We start from the raw sequence: 19,081 nt of genomic DNA on the forward strand, positions 1-19,081 counted from the left end.
TATTATATATATATATATAAATATATATATATATATATATATATATATATATATATATATATAAATATATATATATATATATAAATATATATATATATATATATATATATATATATTTATATATATAATATATATATATATATATATATATATATATATATATATATATATATATATATACTGTATATATATAATATATATATATATATATATATATATATATATATATATATATAAACATATATTTATATATTCACAGTGTTGACGGCTCGCAACTTCAATACGTAATATGAAGAGGATGACTAAATTCCGTGGATAAAAAATTTTACATTTTACTCAAAGCCAACATTTCAAAGCATAGCTTCATTGTCATTGTTAAGAATTGAAACTATAAATAAAATAAATAAAATATTATTTTTGGGAACAAAAGACTTACAGTAAATAAAATATAAAGGTTTAAATGAGAACTTGCTTTAAACAATATTTAAACAAAATATGAACATTGATTGTCCCAAGAAAGCCCACTTATAGTGATTTGATTGATTTGTGGTTTTCTGGCATCCTGACATCTGAGGTCATTGACGCCACATTACAGTGAATAAATACTGTAAAGAGATAATGCCTAACCATTTGGTGATAAATTTCATTGTTTAATACATATAAATTCAAGCAAAAGGATAGAGGTTTCACAAGTGGTTTGTGCTATAACCTGAAAATAATCATATGAAATAAATTATATGTTCTTTGTACTTATGTTCTTTTTCATTACTAATTTTATTATTTTTTGATATTACTATTTTTAGTATTGATGAAGCTTTGCTTTGAAAATGTTAGCGAAGATTGAAATAAACTAGGTGCAACTTCCTTTTTGTCATATAATATTTTATATGATATGCATACATATATATTTACATATTCCTCTTCATACATATGTATATTTACAGCATACATAAATAGGAAAATATATATAAACACACACACACACACACACACACATATATATATATATATATATATATATATATATATATATATATAGATTTATATATATATGTGTGTGTGTTTATCTACCTATATATTCATATGATGTATATTTACATAATTTGGTTTAACATTGCATTGAGTGGTTTCTCATAACAATTGGTGACGCTAAATGAAAAGAAAAAAGAAAAATACACTGCCACATTCAAAAACTACCTACAAAATCTTAAGTTAACATTAGCTGCATCCTGTTTTGCACTCGACACTATTCTCTTCTTTTATTTTTCACTAAAAAACGCTTCCTTATCAACTTAATTCTATTTCAGCATCTTTTCCACACCATTTTTGTGTCTACCACTCTTCCCATTTATCATTTCCAAGTCTTACGCTCTATTCACAAAACTTTCGTTCGCAGTTATGTTCACGTTATCAAACCAACTAAAATCACTGATCCATCCTCATACCTAAGCTAACCTTCCCTTCCACGTATATCTACATTTCTCACCATCTCCCCCCTGGAAATTCGTTTCACTTTATAAACAATTAATCTCAAAAGCATCAGTCATTTCATTTATTTGAATAAAAAAAATCATTTAAAAACATTCTAGTCATGAGACTTTACTCAATAATCCCTTCAAACATCTTATCTGAGCTTCCATAAAAGGTATAACCTAGACATTTTGCACATACCCTGCTATCTTCTCTGCTTAATGTCTTCTGCGGCTCAATTCTCCTCTGATACGACCACCACATGCTGTATTTACTATAACACCAACGCGAATCACCTGCCCGTCTTTTCCTTACAAGCACAACATTTATTGCTCAATTTTCTAGTTTCATTTCCTAACTTTCAAACTCTCAACTTTCTCATCATTCATACTCTTGGCAGTATATTTGCTTGATTCTTCCTTAAAATTGACAGGGTTTTTCGATAAAATCACCGGACACTGACAACTAAAACCAAAGTATATAGAGAAGTCTGTTTTCACCTAACGCTGGCTAGTCTGGCTTGATCAGGTTATTCATATGCTAAATCAAGTTTTATACGGAAAACTCAAAAAAAGCCACCGAAGACCAGGTAGTAATAAGAGGAAATATACAGACCAATACAAGTGAACTTAAGGAAAAGCAAAATCCCACAATCTAACCTACATTCAAACCCCTTGCTAACGACCTTATGGTGAAGGTAACCTCAATCTGTCTTATCAAATTTTACAACTGGATAAAGGTTTTCCTCGTATTAAGATTAAGCAGGGAAATACTCTTGACCAGAATATCACCCCTCTACGCCATCAAAACACGTGAGGCATGATCTTAACCAGCAGCCTGTTGCCTTTGAACTCCAACAAAGCCTATTAGGAGTACCCGCAGCCAATCAGTCACCTACGTGATTCCGATAAATATGAATCATTTCTGCCCAATGTGATTTTACTTCCCATGCGTGAAATACCACTGGCTCAGAATACTAACCAAAGATGGGAATTTGGCTCTGCAAGCTGTTGCTAAATTTCAAGAATATAACAGGTGTATTACCAAATTTCATTAGATTGAACACAATTTTCGTTTTCATTTCAAAGACATCAGGCTGTTTGTATAAATCAACAAATCCTTGATATTGAGGAAGCTAATTTGGAACTAAAGAAGAATGTAAATGGAAGTCATGAGGCTCAGAAGCGACTCTCAACCACACTTCTGTTTGTTTACATTAATAACATAAAGCAAATGTTATCAAAGGAAAAAATGTATGTCTAACATAACATTCCAGAAAAAAGAAAGGGGAACCAAATAACTTATTTATCAGTATTCAAACCTTGCGAAACAAGACAGGACTAAAAATTAAATACTCGAAAATATTTAATTTTATGCCTGTATGATCATAAAAATTTTAAAATTCCGTATAGAAAATGCTAAATGCCAAACGAAATTATGTGGGTTTTGTAAGAATAGAAAATTTTAGTCCTGAGGCTATCAGATGCCATAAAAACCAATAAGTTTATCAGATGAAAAGAGAAAATGGTTGCCGAGATAAGAATGAAAATCCAAATGGTCCTTATGAAGGTCAAGCTGGTAATGACTTGATTAAAGGACTTTGTCTTAATAAAATTTTAGTAATTTTTTATTAACAAATAAAATACAGGTGTACTTAAAGAGTCTTTATCCGAGTATGTTCAGTAAAAGATTATGATAAAAAAAGATAAGACGATAATATCCTGTTTCCCAAAGGTAGACATAATAAAATATGTACAATACAAAACTTTTATTACTAACATCAAGATTGTAAGTTGTTGTACAGTAGATAACTTCAATTACGTATCACAACATTTATTTTTTGTCATATAATAATGCTAAACATTTGTGACACATTCAGGTTAAATACACAAGAGAACGAGACCAGTTTAATCTTCTCTTTTTACAGATATCAAGGTCATTATGAAACACCTACTCTATATACCTAACACTTTAGACGAGCTGTCTACCTACAAGTAATTCATGACAAAGGATGTAATATAACTTTATCTATGGCACGTTACACATGTTATGAAAATATCTGTACTGCTACCAGCCTCTTAAGAATAACTTGCCACCCAATACTACGAGGTTTATTAAAATTGGTTTGATCAAAGACAAGTCACACTTTAAGCCACTCTTTTCGGTAAAACCAGTTTCATGAGATTTTGCAGTGGGGAAGACATTTCATGATTTTGTTTTTCTAATTCAGTTTTGACCAAACGGCTCAAAAGAAGGAAAGTAATGAATAACCAGATCTTATCATCCTAATTTGGTTTAGCAAAACGTTTACAATATTCCCGACGTGTTTAGTCTTCAAAGATATGAATGTCATTCAACGGAAAAGAATTTCTAATCTATTTTACCCGTATGTTTAAATTTATGCAGAGAGAGAGAGAGAGAGAGAGAGAGAGAGAGAGAGAGAGGTTCTACACTTTCACAGCATTTATATTGATATGCTGCCGGCAGGAGGACCTCCTCCCCTAAATCACTTCCATTTTCTTAACGTCAAAGTTGACAGATCGCAAAACACGCAAGACATACGGAGTGTAAAATAATATTGTCTTTGACTATTACGAACTGCATATCAATAATATAAAAAATGATTAAAAATACCAGTCATCTACTGTGTTGTTCCATACATACTTAAATGACGAGAAAATGCATACAAGCGCATTTTGACGAAGACACACACACATTGCAAATTTATTTCCGAAGATATTACGGCAGGTTTATTGAACCCTTAAAACCTGAGGTTTTAATAAGTAGCAATTTGAAACATATAGCGTGATTAATGCCAAACATACGTTGTAAGAGCTAATGAGAATAGGGATTCATTAACAGAAAAAAATTATCAAAAAGGTCATATAGCAAATGACACTCGATTTAAGACCTAATCAGGTCAAACGAATAAAAATCCCAAATATTTGCACTTGAAGGGCAAAGTCGCAAGGCAATAAAAGATTCAATGACAAAATCTCATATTCCCGAATGCAATATCTGGAAATGACACGACGTCCAATATTTAATCAGAGCACTGCATCTCGTGACGTGTAATGATTAAAAACCGCACGGTATGTAATACACGTCGATTTTATTAATAAAAATAGGAAAAGTGCCAGGTGTAGCGAATGACAGTCACACGACATAAGTCATGTCAGCTACATGTATATACTACACTTAAGTTCGTGGTCTAATAACTGAGGGACGTGAAATGTAAACATACTTGACAAAGAGTACGCAGACTATGGCAATATGGCTGTTTATTCTCCAACACATAGCAAGTATTGAACATTTGATTTATAAGTCGCTGATTGGTCAAAGTTCATAACCTTTCAAAATTTATTATTAAGGCGAGTCCAATACAGTCTCTCAACAAAATATAATATCCCTTTTTTTCTTATTCTTTCCAAATCTCTTTTACGACCATTTTGTAAATTTAAAAAAAAAATCTGTAAGAATTCAAAATAGTGGGAATATACTGCAGTAAGTAGCCATCCATATGCTTTCGTAAATTGACAATTCCTGTTTTCAAAGTAACCATCGATATGCTTTCGTAGAAAATTAATCTCTGTTTTCAAAGTAGCCATCGATATACTTACGTAGAAACTGATGAATTTCTGTTTTTAGAGAACAACAAATTGTCATGCGTAAATACATTCACAGAAAGTGAGAATTTTTTCCTCATCATTATTCAACAAGACAAAGCAAGTCATCTGCAAAATAAGATTTAACAGGGTAAAATTACCATACTTAAGGATTACCATTAACTACTTTTACTGGGTTACTGACTGTTTTAAATAGATGCAATGTCGAAACTGGACTGAATAATCTACTAATCTCTTACTCTTTTACTTCCACACTTGTATTTCATGAAACTGGCTTTTAAGAAAAAACTCAATTTTACTCGGGAACTTCAAGATACAAGATGCCTCTCAAAAATTTTATAAAATGTATATACTGTACTTATCATTTTTGTTTTTCCTCTAAACAAACACCTACCTGTTTATTCTAAATTCAGAGAAATGCTATTTCAATAAGATTCATTGATAAAAGGGTTATGATCAATTTGTATTTTCAATATCACTTTTCGGTCATTAATCAGAAATTCATATATGTGTATGCATGCACGTACACATATAAACACATACACAAAACATTATATACAAAGCCATATTTGCTTGGCTGAAGACTCCCCCGTTTTCAGCAAGCACAAGGACTTTTCCATAATGTTCAATACATCTGAAAAACGAAGCAGGATACTCATTGTTTTGTTCTCTTTGGCTTCTGGTAAGTAAAGCTGTGGGTGAAAATGCCCCTTTAAGGAACCTGGCATCAATTCACACTACGCTGACCTTTGTACTCAGACTCTCACAAAAGAAAATGGTTTTCCCGGTGTTCACGCCTCCCGGTTCGAGCTTACTGCTTCCCCGGATTTCTATCTCTCCGAGATCTCGGCTATTATCGGCGGGAGTTTCCGGATTAGCACTCTGCTGTTGTTTCCCCTCTTTTTGGGGAGGGCAGTCTAGGTCCGCTTCGCGACTATCCCTCCCTTGAGAGTTTACGGACTCTTTGGAGGTGCCGTTGACTGTAGAAATAGAGGTGTCACCTTCCCTGGAAAGAAGCTTTTCCATTTCCGCCACGATCTTCTTCTCCCGCTCTCTTCTCTGGCTTAGGCTATCTGTCCTGGAACGACCGCATCCTAATTTCTCCTCCTGGATTTGCTTGAATGACCGACGCTCGTTTTCTAGGAGTCTACGGCCTTCGCCAGAGTGGCGTTTCTCTCCTTCGGTGTACCTCCTGATCTCCAGTGCACTTAAGATTCCATTCTCAGACTCCTTGTGAATCTCCTTGCTATTTTGCCTGCTGAAACTGACTGAGCTTGGCGGATTGCTGTTAGGGAAGCAGTGGGTGCCGGCGAAACTACTCTGGCGCCCATACTTGGCCATACTGGGTCTCGAGGAAGTCGAAAAGTCATCGAAGGAAGCCTGTCGACCGCATCGGATCAAGGCCATTCTAGGGTGGACATCCTTGATGGTAGTGACGTCTGTCGAGATGGTCCTCGAAGATACGCTTCGACCGTTGGAGGAGGAGTTTCCTGTTTAAGAGAAAAATATCAATTAAATGATAATGAAAGTTACAAGTACCTTTAGGGATTCGTAAGGCTAGAGCTGTTTTATACGTAAATAACCTTAAGCGTTAATGAATTAAGAGGCAGACTTCTGAAAAATAAAGTTATGGTCATTCAACCTGTCTCTCCAACTATTATGAAAATAAAATTATCATTAATAATTAAAAATGATATTACAAATATCTATTGATGTTTATACCAGTCGTCACGATTAATTAGTTGATATACATTGACAGTCCTGAGGGTAATGCAATTAAGGAACATGATTATACATAAATTGAAATTTCATTCAAAACTGATTTGACACATCTTTTAATTATTCATTGGAAAATGATTTATTTTTAGATTATAATGAGGTAAATGTTTAATTCAAAAGGTAACAAAATATATATCTCTCAGAGCATAATGATTAACATGTATGTGGTATTTTCGAAATCTATTAATGAACCTAACTAAAATTTCAATTATTCCTTTTTCCCCCATTTATTTAGTCTGGTCCCCATTCCCCACAATGTCTGCAGTCAAGCCACAACGCCCTTTGTCTACCAATTGTTTATTAGTTTTGTACATAGCAAATCAAATAATTATTTGGTCGTCAAGAAGACGTCATGTCTAAAGGTCACTCATTAATGGCAGGGGCAAGGGACAGTGAATTTCCTTAGTAATACGATGCCCTAGAGACTGATCATATTATATACATACATACATACATACATACATATATATATATATACATATATATATATATATATATATATATATATACATATATATATATATATATATATATATATATATATATATATATATATATATATATATATACACATACAATCAGCGCCCAAACCCTATCCACAAAAACTAGAACCAGCAACGACTGTGTATATTTGGTTATTCTATCAGCCATTTCTCACTAATTGAGTAAGGCACTCTGTCAGCATTCAGTATGTTTGTATTTGTTTCGCTATGTGAACTAGTCAATCTTTCCATCCTCGGTTACTTAGCATTCTATAACCACCTTAATTCACCGAGTCCGCCAGTTTGTTTTTATAAGTAATATACGAGCATATCAGCCGGTCTGCCGTCAGTAAGTCAAGACAACATTTGTGTTTAGGTAGTCAATCAGTATTACAGCTTTCAGTTATCCAGAATGTATATATAATTAATATTCAAGTTTGCAAACACATACAGAAAGTCTAGGAGTCTATATTTTCAATCACGAAATAAATTTATTTACTTGACGTAAAAAAGTCTTGATATCGTTCGGAGACATGTCTACATTCAACCAATCAGTCCTCGACATTTTACTCCAGATCAGTCAATTTGTCTTGCGCAACCCCCCCCCCCCCCCCCAACGGAGTGGTCTTTCTACAACTTTACACTCTACCAGTCACCAAACAATAGACTGTCACTGCTTAATCAGCAAGTTTTCCCTCAGTCGTACTTACATTAGTTTGTTTGCATTGATTTGTTTTAGATTAAGTAACCAGGTAGTATGTGCGTGGGTGTGTCTGTAGGCTGTCTCCAGTACTTAAACCACATTCCCTCTGGTGGAAAATATTTCTAACCATGATGTGGAAATTAATTAAAGATCAAAGAGATGGAAAAACTGCCGGAAAAATGTATTGCAGATTCGTATGAAAGCAGACTATCGCATGTCAGTAAAAGGAGATGCAGAGGTCAAATTATCGGCACAAGGTTAACGTTCTGTCATAGTTGAAGATACTGTAATTTAGTAGAAAATTAAGCTAGATTCAGGTTACGAGAATTCATGCTTAATCTGCTGAAATAATATCAGGGTAAAAAATTTTTACGATAAATTTTTTGTCTTTTAATTTGTGGTGACATGTCAACAAAAATTCATAGATATACATACGATAAAAAAAATCGATGCGTATCGTCCTACTTGCAAATATTCATATATTTAAATTAAAGTTACGTTAAGAAAATAAGCAGAAATACACCAAATAATTTTTACTGTAAATTTACTTTATTTTAAATTACGTGAGTAATGAAATAATAAAATACCTCGTAAACCGGGTTTGTATATACTGCACAGTAATTACATTTCATTAATGAATGCGCAATGCCCTTTGCACATTGACATACACTACTACAATATATATCTGCACATCCAAAGTTTCTCTGGATTTCAACTGATGTAACAAAATCATTAATTTTACTATCTGAATCATACGACAATCTTTTTTCTTTCATTTCTTTCACGCGATTATTCATACATGCGACGGGATAATTAGCCTTGGAAAATGTGCTGCATGATTTCCATAAAACAATATCACAAAGGTTCTGCATAAATTAAGGCGCTTCATCTGCATACACAAATCACAACTGCCAAAAGTGAATAACATTTACGGATTTTGGGTACCGCTATTCATGCGTAATCTTCCACTAAGCTCCAGTAATAATAACAGAATACTTGATTTGTTTTTCCCTAATACGGTGCAACTACTGTGAAACTACTGTTTGATCACCGTGATACCTTTACAGTGCGTCTTTTGATAAAACATTCGCTTAATGAGGAAAAAATTGCCAAACATCACAGCAAAGTATTGATTTTTTTTAATTGAAACCATAAGATCTATTTCATAGATTTCTCATTAATAATTTTGCTTCCCAAAGGAAAACCCCATTTTCTTTGTTCGATAATGAATACTTTTATTTCAGTTAAATCTTCTAATGATCGATATGTGCCTGTCCAAGCAGCGTATGACCAAAATATTAAAACTTTTTTTATATAATGTTTTAAATAAGATTTGAGAGCTGACTTTATGGTCAAGAAAATAAACAATGATACTTTAGATACGAGAACCTAAATTCTGATGCGGCAGAAAATGAAAAGTACCAACAACGGAAGAAAAGTAATCTACAAAAATATTTACCGAGCTTAGATACCACTCTGAATATATTACATTTACATACAAACAACGAAAGAAAGGTGACATTTTTTTCGAATAGGTCTTATGAAATAAAAAAAATCCTGTCTGACATAGCAAAGCAAGTAAATAAAAATGAAGACACGTCTAGAGAAGAGAGAGACAGCACCTGTCGTGTTGAAAGTCGACTGCCGACTGAGCTGTCTCTGGCGTCGATCATTTTTGAGGAGCTTGAGGAAAGCCTCCCGGAACTTGGTCGACGTCAGGTTGTAGAGAATGGGGTTGACTGCAGAGTTGGCGAAGAGCAGGACGCGAGCACCGTACAACATGCTGCAAGCAGAAGGGGCAAGCATCAGTACAGTCATCTAGTGATGCTTCCTTGTGGAGAATGCTTTTTATATAATACATATTATATGAATACACATGTCAAAATAAACCTGAAGAAATGAGCCCTTTCTACGCCCCTCTCACACGCACATAAAATAAATGCAGCCATTTCTAGTTCACTGCAGGACAAGGCCTCAGACATGTCCTTACTCATGTCTAAGGTTTGCTTATTTTATCAACACACCAGCCATTGCGGATTGGTGATGGTAGGAGACTTTAGTGAAATCGCTCACAGAAAACCTATTTATATATATATATATATATATATATATATATATATATATATATATATATATATATATATATATTGTATATATATAGAAGTCCATTTATCATAGCAAACAAGAAGATAATATCAGTATATATATATATATATATATATATATATATATATATATACATATATATATACACACACAAATATATATATATATATATATATATATATATATATATATATATATATATATATATATATATATATATATGCGTAAAAATCACAGGAAAACGTGATGCTCAGATGCAGAAGAACCACAGGGAAAATGAAAATACGAAATATACGCTTAAGTCCTGACTAGTTTCGTGAAGAAGTATCACGAAACTAGTCAGGACTTAAGCGTATATTTCGTATTTTCATTTTCCCTGTGGTTCTTCTGCATATATATATATATATATATATATATATATATATATATATATATATATATATATATATATATATATATATATATATATATATATCACCATCATCTCCTCCTACGCCTATTGACGCAAAGGGCCTTGGTTACATTTCGCCAGCCGTCTCTATCTTGAACTTTTAATTCAATACTTCTCCATTCATCATCTCTTACTTCGCGGTTCATAGTCCTCAGCAATGTAGGTCTGGGTTTTCCAACTCTTCTAGTGCCTTGTGAAGCCCATATATATATATATATATATATATATATATATATATATATATATATATATATATATATTATTAATCCATTTATCTTCGCACCCAAGAAGATTACATCAGTACATATACATACATATATATATATATATATATATATATATATATATATAAAAATATATATATATATATATATATATATATATATATATATATATATATTCAAATAAGCCATATATTTTGGATACATTATTGTCTGGATTCTCTTAACAACCTGGGGATCAGAGCCCTAGGCGAAATCACACAAAGACAAGAGCTTGTGACCTGCCGGGAATCGAACCCTGGTCCAGCAAGCTTGTATAGACAGTGGGCGGTATTCATAAAGAAAAGGACATGCGTATACTTGCAAAATATGAAGGAAATCCTTCTACTTGTATTCATAAACATTTCAAGCAAAAGCTTCTACTTTTAGAGCAAAAGCATATCCTTATAATCACATAAAAGTAAATGGTTATACATAAAGAAGACCCTTTAATTCATATAAAGAGCATATGCTTCGAAAAAGCTGAGTCTGGTCAGTAGCAGACTGCAGTTCGAAGAGAAAGGTTGTTCTGTCCGATTCTCAGCACGATGACAGATTTTGTGGATGTGAGGCATGTTAAACAATACATGCCCCGTTTACACACACTTGATCGTGATTTCAAGATGTTATTCCGTTTTGAAGAACAAAATATACAGTGGCTTGCGGACAGATATCTTGTCCACACCTGGAATCTCGATGAAATATCAAGGTTAAGCCATAACTTGGTGATATGCATTTTACATTTGCTTTTGCATGTATAAACAGTTGGGAGAATGCAAAGGCAGCTGTATTTAGGGATGTATGTACAAACAGTATATATGTATGTATGTAAGTATGTATGTATGTATGTATGTATGTGTATGTGTATAATATATATATATATATATATATATATATATATATATATATATATATATGCGTGTGTGTGTCCAGTACATGCAAATATACTGTATTCATATAATATATAAATATAGTTTATATATATATGTATGTATATATATATTATATATATGTATATGTATGTATATATTATATGTATGTATATATATGTCTGTGTATATATATGTATATATATACATCGTATAAATATACATATATACACAGAATATTCATATACTGCAAAAGCTTATATACATGCATGTATATACACATATATAAACTATATATATGTATACATATATATATATATATATATATATATATATATATATATATATATATATGATAAATTTCTTCGTGGCCAAGTGGTTTAGTCACTGTCTATACAAGCTTGCCGTCCAGGGTTCGATTCCCGGCCGGTCACAAGCTCATGTCTATGTGTGATTTCGCCTGGGGCTCTGATCCCGAGGTCGTTAAGAGAATCCAGACATTAATGTATCAAAAATTTATATGGCTTATTTGAATATATATATATATATATATATATATATATATATATATACATATATATATATATATATACACATATATATATATATATATATATATGTATATCGATTCGTACTAGAAATAGATTGTTCTAAATCCCAAGCCTGAAATAATTTAGCTGAAATCAATTATTTCAATTCAGTTTGTTTTAAACCTCAATTACCCTTCGCCCTTCGTCCGGGTATCTTAAAGTTTCCTTCAAACTGCAAAGTTGAGCGTTTAGCGTCTTCAAAACTTTTCAACTCAAATCCATAAATCAAATCACGTAGTTTATTATTATTATTATTATTATTATTATTATTATTATTATTATTATTATTATTATTATTATCATTATTATTATTGTTGTTGTTGTTTTTATAAAACAAGAATGGAATTTTTCGCGAGTCCTAAAATAATTCGGAAGAAAATCTTCTCGGATTTCCAAATGGCTTCAGAAGAAATAGCCATAGACTTAGCATGGAATTCTGAATGCCTCCAGAACGGAATCTCAGAACGGTATCGGAAGAAAACTTTCCCGGATTTCCAAATGGCTTCAGAAAAAATAGCCATAGACTTAGCATGGAATTCTGAATGCCTCCAGAACGGAATCTCAGACCGGTTTCGGAAGAAAACTTTCCCGAATTTCCAAAAGTCTTCAAAGGACATAGCCGTATACTTAACATGGATTTTTGAATGACTCCAGAACTGAAATTTGCAGGAGCAGTCCTGAACAACTCCTCCCAGAGCTTCAAATGACTTCTGAAGACCTGATCTTCATTTTTTCAAACGTAGCCTGCAACACCTCACATGATCTGTATGTTGCTGGCGAAATCTAACCAAGGAATTGCGCGTCAATATAAGTAAGAGGAAATGAGTTGATGACTGGGAGAAGGATTTCACTTAACTCACAGAGATCGCGTTCTGGCGGAATAGGAAGCTGCCGGTAAGAATTATGTGTTACGTCTTCGGAACACCATCAACTACAGATGGTTTTGGTTGCTGCCGAAGTTGCCGATCGTTCATTTTATATCGCCCGACCTATAGAAAGACACGGGATCTTCCGTTGGCAGCTGAGCTTTGAAGATCATAATGTATCCACCTTGAAGGATCCTTTGCTTGGGCTTTTGCGACGATGTCTTATTAAAGGAGACTCTTGGAAAAAGTACGAGGCTTTGTATCGGTGCAAAAACGGATTGCGGGGAATGAGGATGGAGGCAGAATGGTTCAACTGAACGGTGAGTGACGTGTAGTTCTTCAACAGGATTGTCCCAAAATTCGCCATTGAAGTAAGGACATATCCAGACGACATTGGTAAATATATCATGTTGCTCGTCATATACTTTGGCATGATAGTGTATGCGGAGAAATCGATAGTATTCATCTCTTTACTCATGGCCCAGATAGGTAAAGAATAAATGCCTTCGATTTCCCTGAGGAATCTGACGAAGTGAGGACTCTCGGCACTAAAATCTCTTTTGAAATCTAGAAGGTCACTGACGAACTAAGGAAAAGAGACAATGAAATCTCGAAAGAAACAGATAATCTAATGAAAGAAGGTCTTGAAAACTAGAAGACAGGAGAGAACAGCGAAGAGGAGCCTCTAGTGCCAGAGGTAACACACCTAAAAACAGAGAGCCTCTAATGCTAGAAGTAAGGCACCTCAAAATATAGATCGAAGACCCTCTAATGCTAAAAGTATGGAACCTAGAAATATATGTAAAAGAACTTTTAATGCTAGAAATGTGGGCGCTAAAGAGAGAGGTCAAAGAACTTCTGATGTTAGAAGTGTGGGAGCTATAAAGAGAGGTCAAAGAACTTCTAATGCTTGAGGTAAGGGAGCTGAAAAGAGGTCAAAGAACTTCTAATGCTAGAGGTGTGGGAGCTAAAAAGAAGTCAAAGGACTTCTAATGCTAGAGGTGTGGGAGCTAAAATGAGGTCAAAGAACTTCTAATGCTAGAGGTGTGGGAGCTAAAAAGAGGTCAAAGTACTTCTAATGCTAGAGGTGTGGGAGCTAAAAAGAAGTCAAAGAACTTCTAATGCTAGAGGTGTGGGAGCCAAAAAGAGGTCAAATAACTTCTAATGCTAGAGGTGTGGGAGCTAAAAAGAGGTCAAAGAACTTCTAATGCTAGAGGTGTGGGAGCTAAAAAGAAATCAAAGAACTTCTAATGCTAGAGGTGTGGGAGCTAAAAAGAGGTCAAAGAAATTCTAACGCTAGAGGTGTGGGAGCTAAAAAGAGGTCAAAGAACTTCTAACGCTAGAGGTGTGAGAGCTAAAAAGAGGTCAAAGAACTTCTAATGCTAGAGGTGTGGGAGCTAAAAAGAGGTCAAAGAACCTCTAATGCTAGAGGTGTAGGAGCTAAAAAGAGGTCAAAGAACTTCTAATGCAAGGGGTGTGGGAGCTAAAAAGAGGTCAAAGATCTTCTAATGCATGGGGTGTGGGAGCTAAAAAGAGGTCAAAGAACTTCTAATGCAAGGGGTGTGAGAGCTAAAAAGAGATAAAAGAACCTCTAATGCAAGGGGTGGGGGAGCTAAAAAGAGGTCAAAGAACTTCTAATACAAGGGGTGGGGGAGCGAAAAAGAGGCCAAAGTACTTCTAATGCAAGGAGTGTGGGAGCTAAAAAGAGGTCAAAGAATTTCTAATGCAAGGGGTGGGGGAGCTAAAAAGAGGTCAAAGAACTTCTAATGCAAGGGGTGTGGGAGCTAAAAAGAGGTCAAAGAACTTATAATGCAAGTGGTGGGGGAGCTAAAAAGAGGTCAAAGAACTTCTAAAGCAAGGGGTAGGGGAGCTAAAAAAAGGTCAAAGAACTTCTAATGTAAAGGGTGGGGGAGCTAAAAAGAGGTCAAAGAACTTCTAATGCAAGGGGTGGGGGAGCTAAAAAGAGGTCAAAGAACTTCTAATGCAAGGGGTGTGGGAGCTAAAAAGAGGTCAAAGAATTTCTAATGCAAGGGGTGGGGGAGCTAAAAAGAGGTCAAAGAACTTCTAATGCAAGGGGTGTGGGAGCTAAAAAGAGGTCAAAGAACTTATAATGCAAGTGGTGGGGGAGCTAAAAAGAGGTCAAAGAACTTCTAAAGCAAGGGGTAGGGGAGCTAAAAAAAGGTCAAAGAACTTCTAATGTAAAGGGTGGGGGAGCTAAAAAGAGGTCAAAGAACTTCTAATGCAAGGGGTGGGGGAGCTAAAAAGAGGTCAAAGAACTTCTAATGCAAGGGGTGGGGGAGTTAAAAAAGAAGTCAAAGAACTTCTAATGCAAGGGGTGTGGGAGCTAAAAAGAGGTCAAAGAACTTCTAATGCAAGGGGTGTGGGACCTAAAAAGAGGTCAAAGAACTTCTAATGCAAGGGGTGTTGGAGCTAAAAAGAGGTCAAAGACCTTCTAATGCAAGGGGTGGGGAAGCTAAAAAGAGGTCAAAACACTTCTAATGCAAGGGGTGGGGAAGGTAAAAAGAGGTCAAAGAACTTCTAATGCAAGGGGTATGGGAGCTAAAAAGAGGTCAAAGAACTTCTAATGCAAGGGGTGTGGGAGCTAAAAAGAGGTCGAAGAACTTCTAATGCAAGGGGTGGGGAAGCTAAAAAGAGGTCAAAGAACTTCTAATGCAAGGGGTGTGGGAGCTAAAAAGAGGTCAAAGAACTTCTAATGCAAGGGGTGTGGTAGCTAAAAAGAGGTCAAAGAACTTCTAATGCAAGGGGTGTGGGAGCTGAAAAGAGGTCAAAGAACTTCTAATGCAAGGGGTGGGGGAGCTAAAAAGATGTCAAAGACCTTCTAATGCAAGGGGTGGGGGATAGATGTCGCCAGCGAGGCTTTGGGGAAGGCGCGGCGGCGTCTGTGTTCTTTCTGATGCGTAAACTTAATTAAATACAAGTAAAAACAGGGCATTAAATACGTATCATAAATACTAAACTCTTTCTTATCTTGACATCACAAATGAAATCTTACAAGTTCCAATATGTAACTAAGCGCTCCCGAAACACGAATCAACCTTTTACTTCTGCTTGGAGGATAGCCTCGCAAGTAAAAGGTAATCATTATGAATATGGAAAGAAATATTTGCTTATACTTCTACCTTTTGCTTCAAAGAGTTACCTTGTACTTCTACCTTATGCTTACAAGAATATCCTTCATTTTTATGAATACCTCCCACTGTCTATACAAGCTTGTCGGACCAGGGTTCGATTCCCGGCCGGTCACAAGCTCTTGTCTTTGTGTGATTTCACCTGGGGCTCTAATCCCGAGGTCGTTAAGAGAATCCAGACATTAATGTATCAAAAATATATGGCTTATTTGAATATGAAAAACACGTCTAAATGTGCAAAACTTTATCATATATATATATATATATATATATATATATATATATATATATATATATATATATATATATATATATATATAAATATATATATATATATATATATATATATATATATATATATATATATATATATACATGCATATATATATATATATATATATATATATGCATATATATATATATATATATATATATATGCATATATATATATATATATATATATATATATATATATATATATACTGTATATATATATATATATATATATATATATATATATATATATATATATATATATATATACACATCACATACATACATATACCAAGGCACTTCCCCCAATTTTGGGGGGTAGCCGACATCAACAAATGAAACAAAACAAAAAGGGGACCTCTACACTCTACGTTCCTCCCAGCCTGACAAGGGACTCAACCGAGTTCAGCTGGTACTGCTAGGGTGCCACAGCCCACCCTCCCCCGTTATCCACCACAGATGAAGCTTCATAATGCTGAATCCCCTACTGCTGCTACCTACGCGGTCATCTAAGGCACCGGAGGAAGCAGCAGGGCCTACCGGAACTGCGTCACAATCGCTCGCCATTCATTCCTATTTCTAGTACGCTCTCTTGCCTCTCTCACATCTATCCTCCTATCACCCAGAGCTTTCTTCACTCCATCCATCCACCCAAACCTTGGCCTTCCTCTTGTACTTCTCCCATCAACTCTTGCATTCATCACCTTCTTTAGCAGACAGCCATTTTCCATTCTCTCAACATGGCCAAACCACCTCAACACATTCATATCCACTCTAGCTGCTAACTCATTTCTTACACCCGTTCTCACCCTCACCACTTCGTTCCTAACCCTATCTACTCGAGATACACCAGCCATACTCCTTAGACACTTCATCTCAAACATATTAAATTTCTGTCTCTCCGTCACTTTCATTCCCCACAACTCCGATCCATGCATCACAGTTGGTACAATCACTTTCTCATATAGAACTCTCTTTACATTCATGCCCAACCCTCTATTTTTTACTACTCCCTTAACTGCCCCCAACACTTTGCAACCTTCATTCACTCTCTGACGTATATCTGCTTCCACTCCACCATTTGCTGCAACAACAGACCCCAAGTACTTAAACTGATCCACCTCCTCAAGTAACTCTCCATTCAACATGACATTCAACCTTGCACCACCTTTCCTTCTCGTACATCTCATAAGCTTTCTCTTACCCACATTAACTCTCAACTTCCTTCTCTCACACACCCTTCAAATTCTGTCACTAGTCGGTCAAGCTTCTCTTCTGTGTCTGCAACCAGTACAGTATCATCCGCAAACAACAACTGATTTACCTCCCATTCATGGTCATTCTCGTCTACCAGTTTTAATCCTCGTCCAAGCACTCGAGCATTCACCTCTTTCACCACTCCATCAACATACAAGTTAAACAACAACGGCGACATCACACATCCCTGTCTCAGCCCCACTCTCACCGGAAACCAATCACTCACTTCATTTCCTATTCTAACACATGCTTTACTACCTTTGTAGAAGCTTTTCACTGCTTGAAACAACCTTCCACCAACTCCATATAACCTCATCACATTCCACATTGCTTCCTTATCAACTCTATCAAACGCTTTCTCCAGATCCATAAACGCAACATACACCTCCTTACCTTTTGCTAAATATTTCTCGCATATCTGCCTAACTGTAAAAATCTGATTCATACAACCCCTACCTCTTCTAAAACCACCCTGTACTTCTAGGATTGCATTCTCTGTTTTATCCTTAATCCTATTAATCATTATTCTACCATACACTTTTCCAACTACACTCAACAAACTAATACCTCTTGAATTACAACACTCGTGCACATCTCCCTTACCCTTATATAGTGGTACAATACATGCACAAACCCAATCTACTGGTACCATTGACAACACAAAAGACATATTAAACAATCTCACCAACCATTCAAGTACAGTCACACCCCCTTCCTTCAACATCTCAGCTCTCACACCATCCATACCAGTAGGAAAAGCGTCTGGCATGGATATATATATATGCACATATATATATATATATATATATATATATATATATATATATATGTATATATATATATATATATATATATATATATATATATATATATGATAAATTTTGCACATTTAAACATGTTTTTTTCATATTTCAAATAAACCATACAATGTATTGAAATATACGGCTTATATATAATATATAATATAATATATATATACATATATATATATATATATATATATATATATATGTATATATATGTGTGTGTGTGCGTGTGTGTGTGTTTTACACAACACACATATTCTTTATATATATATATATATATATATATATATATATATATATATATATATATATATATATATATATATATATATATATATATAGTGTGTGTGTGTGTGTGTGTATTTCTTGCTTTCCTCGTGCAGCCATTTCCAAC

At 34.5% G+C, this 19,081-nt stretch overlaps 1 protein-coding gene across 1 annotated transcript in view; it reads right to left on the bottom strand.

Annotated features, from left to right (window-relative positions):
- Nucleotides 1–3,226: 3,226 nt before the first annotated feature.
- The window catches only part of LOC137615336 (thyrotropin-releasing hormone receptor-like), a 509,619-nt gene continuing 493,764 nt past the window's right edge, over nucleotides 3,227–19,081 (bottom strand). Inside the window, exons 5-6 of the mRNA XM_068345133.1 lie at nucleotides 9,683–9,843; nucleotides 3,227–6,586 (exon numbers count right to left, since the gene is read on the bottom strand). Of these exons, the coding sequence (XP_068201234.1) occupies nucleotides 5,829–6,586; nucleotides 9,683–9,843 (919 nt within the window). The 3' untranslated portion in view covers nucleotides 3,227–5,828. The remainder of the gene's footprint in view (nucleotides 6,587–9,682; nucleotides 9,844–19,081) is intronic.

Source organism: Palaemon carinicauda, chromosome 21 (genome assembly GCF_036898095.1).
Source record: "Palaemon carinicauda isolate YSFRI2023 chromosome 21, ASM3689809v2, whole genome shotgun sequence".
Lineage (NCBI taxonomy): Eukaryota > Metazoa > Arthropoda > Malacostraca > Decapoda > Palaemonidae > Palaemon > Palaemon carinicauda.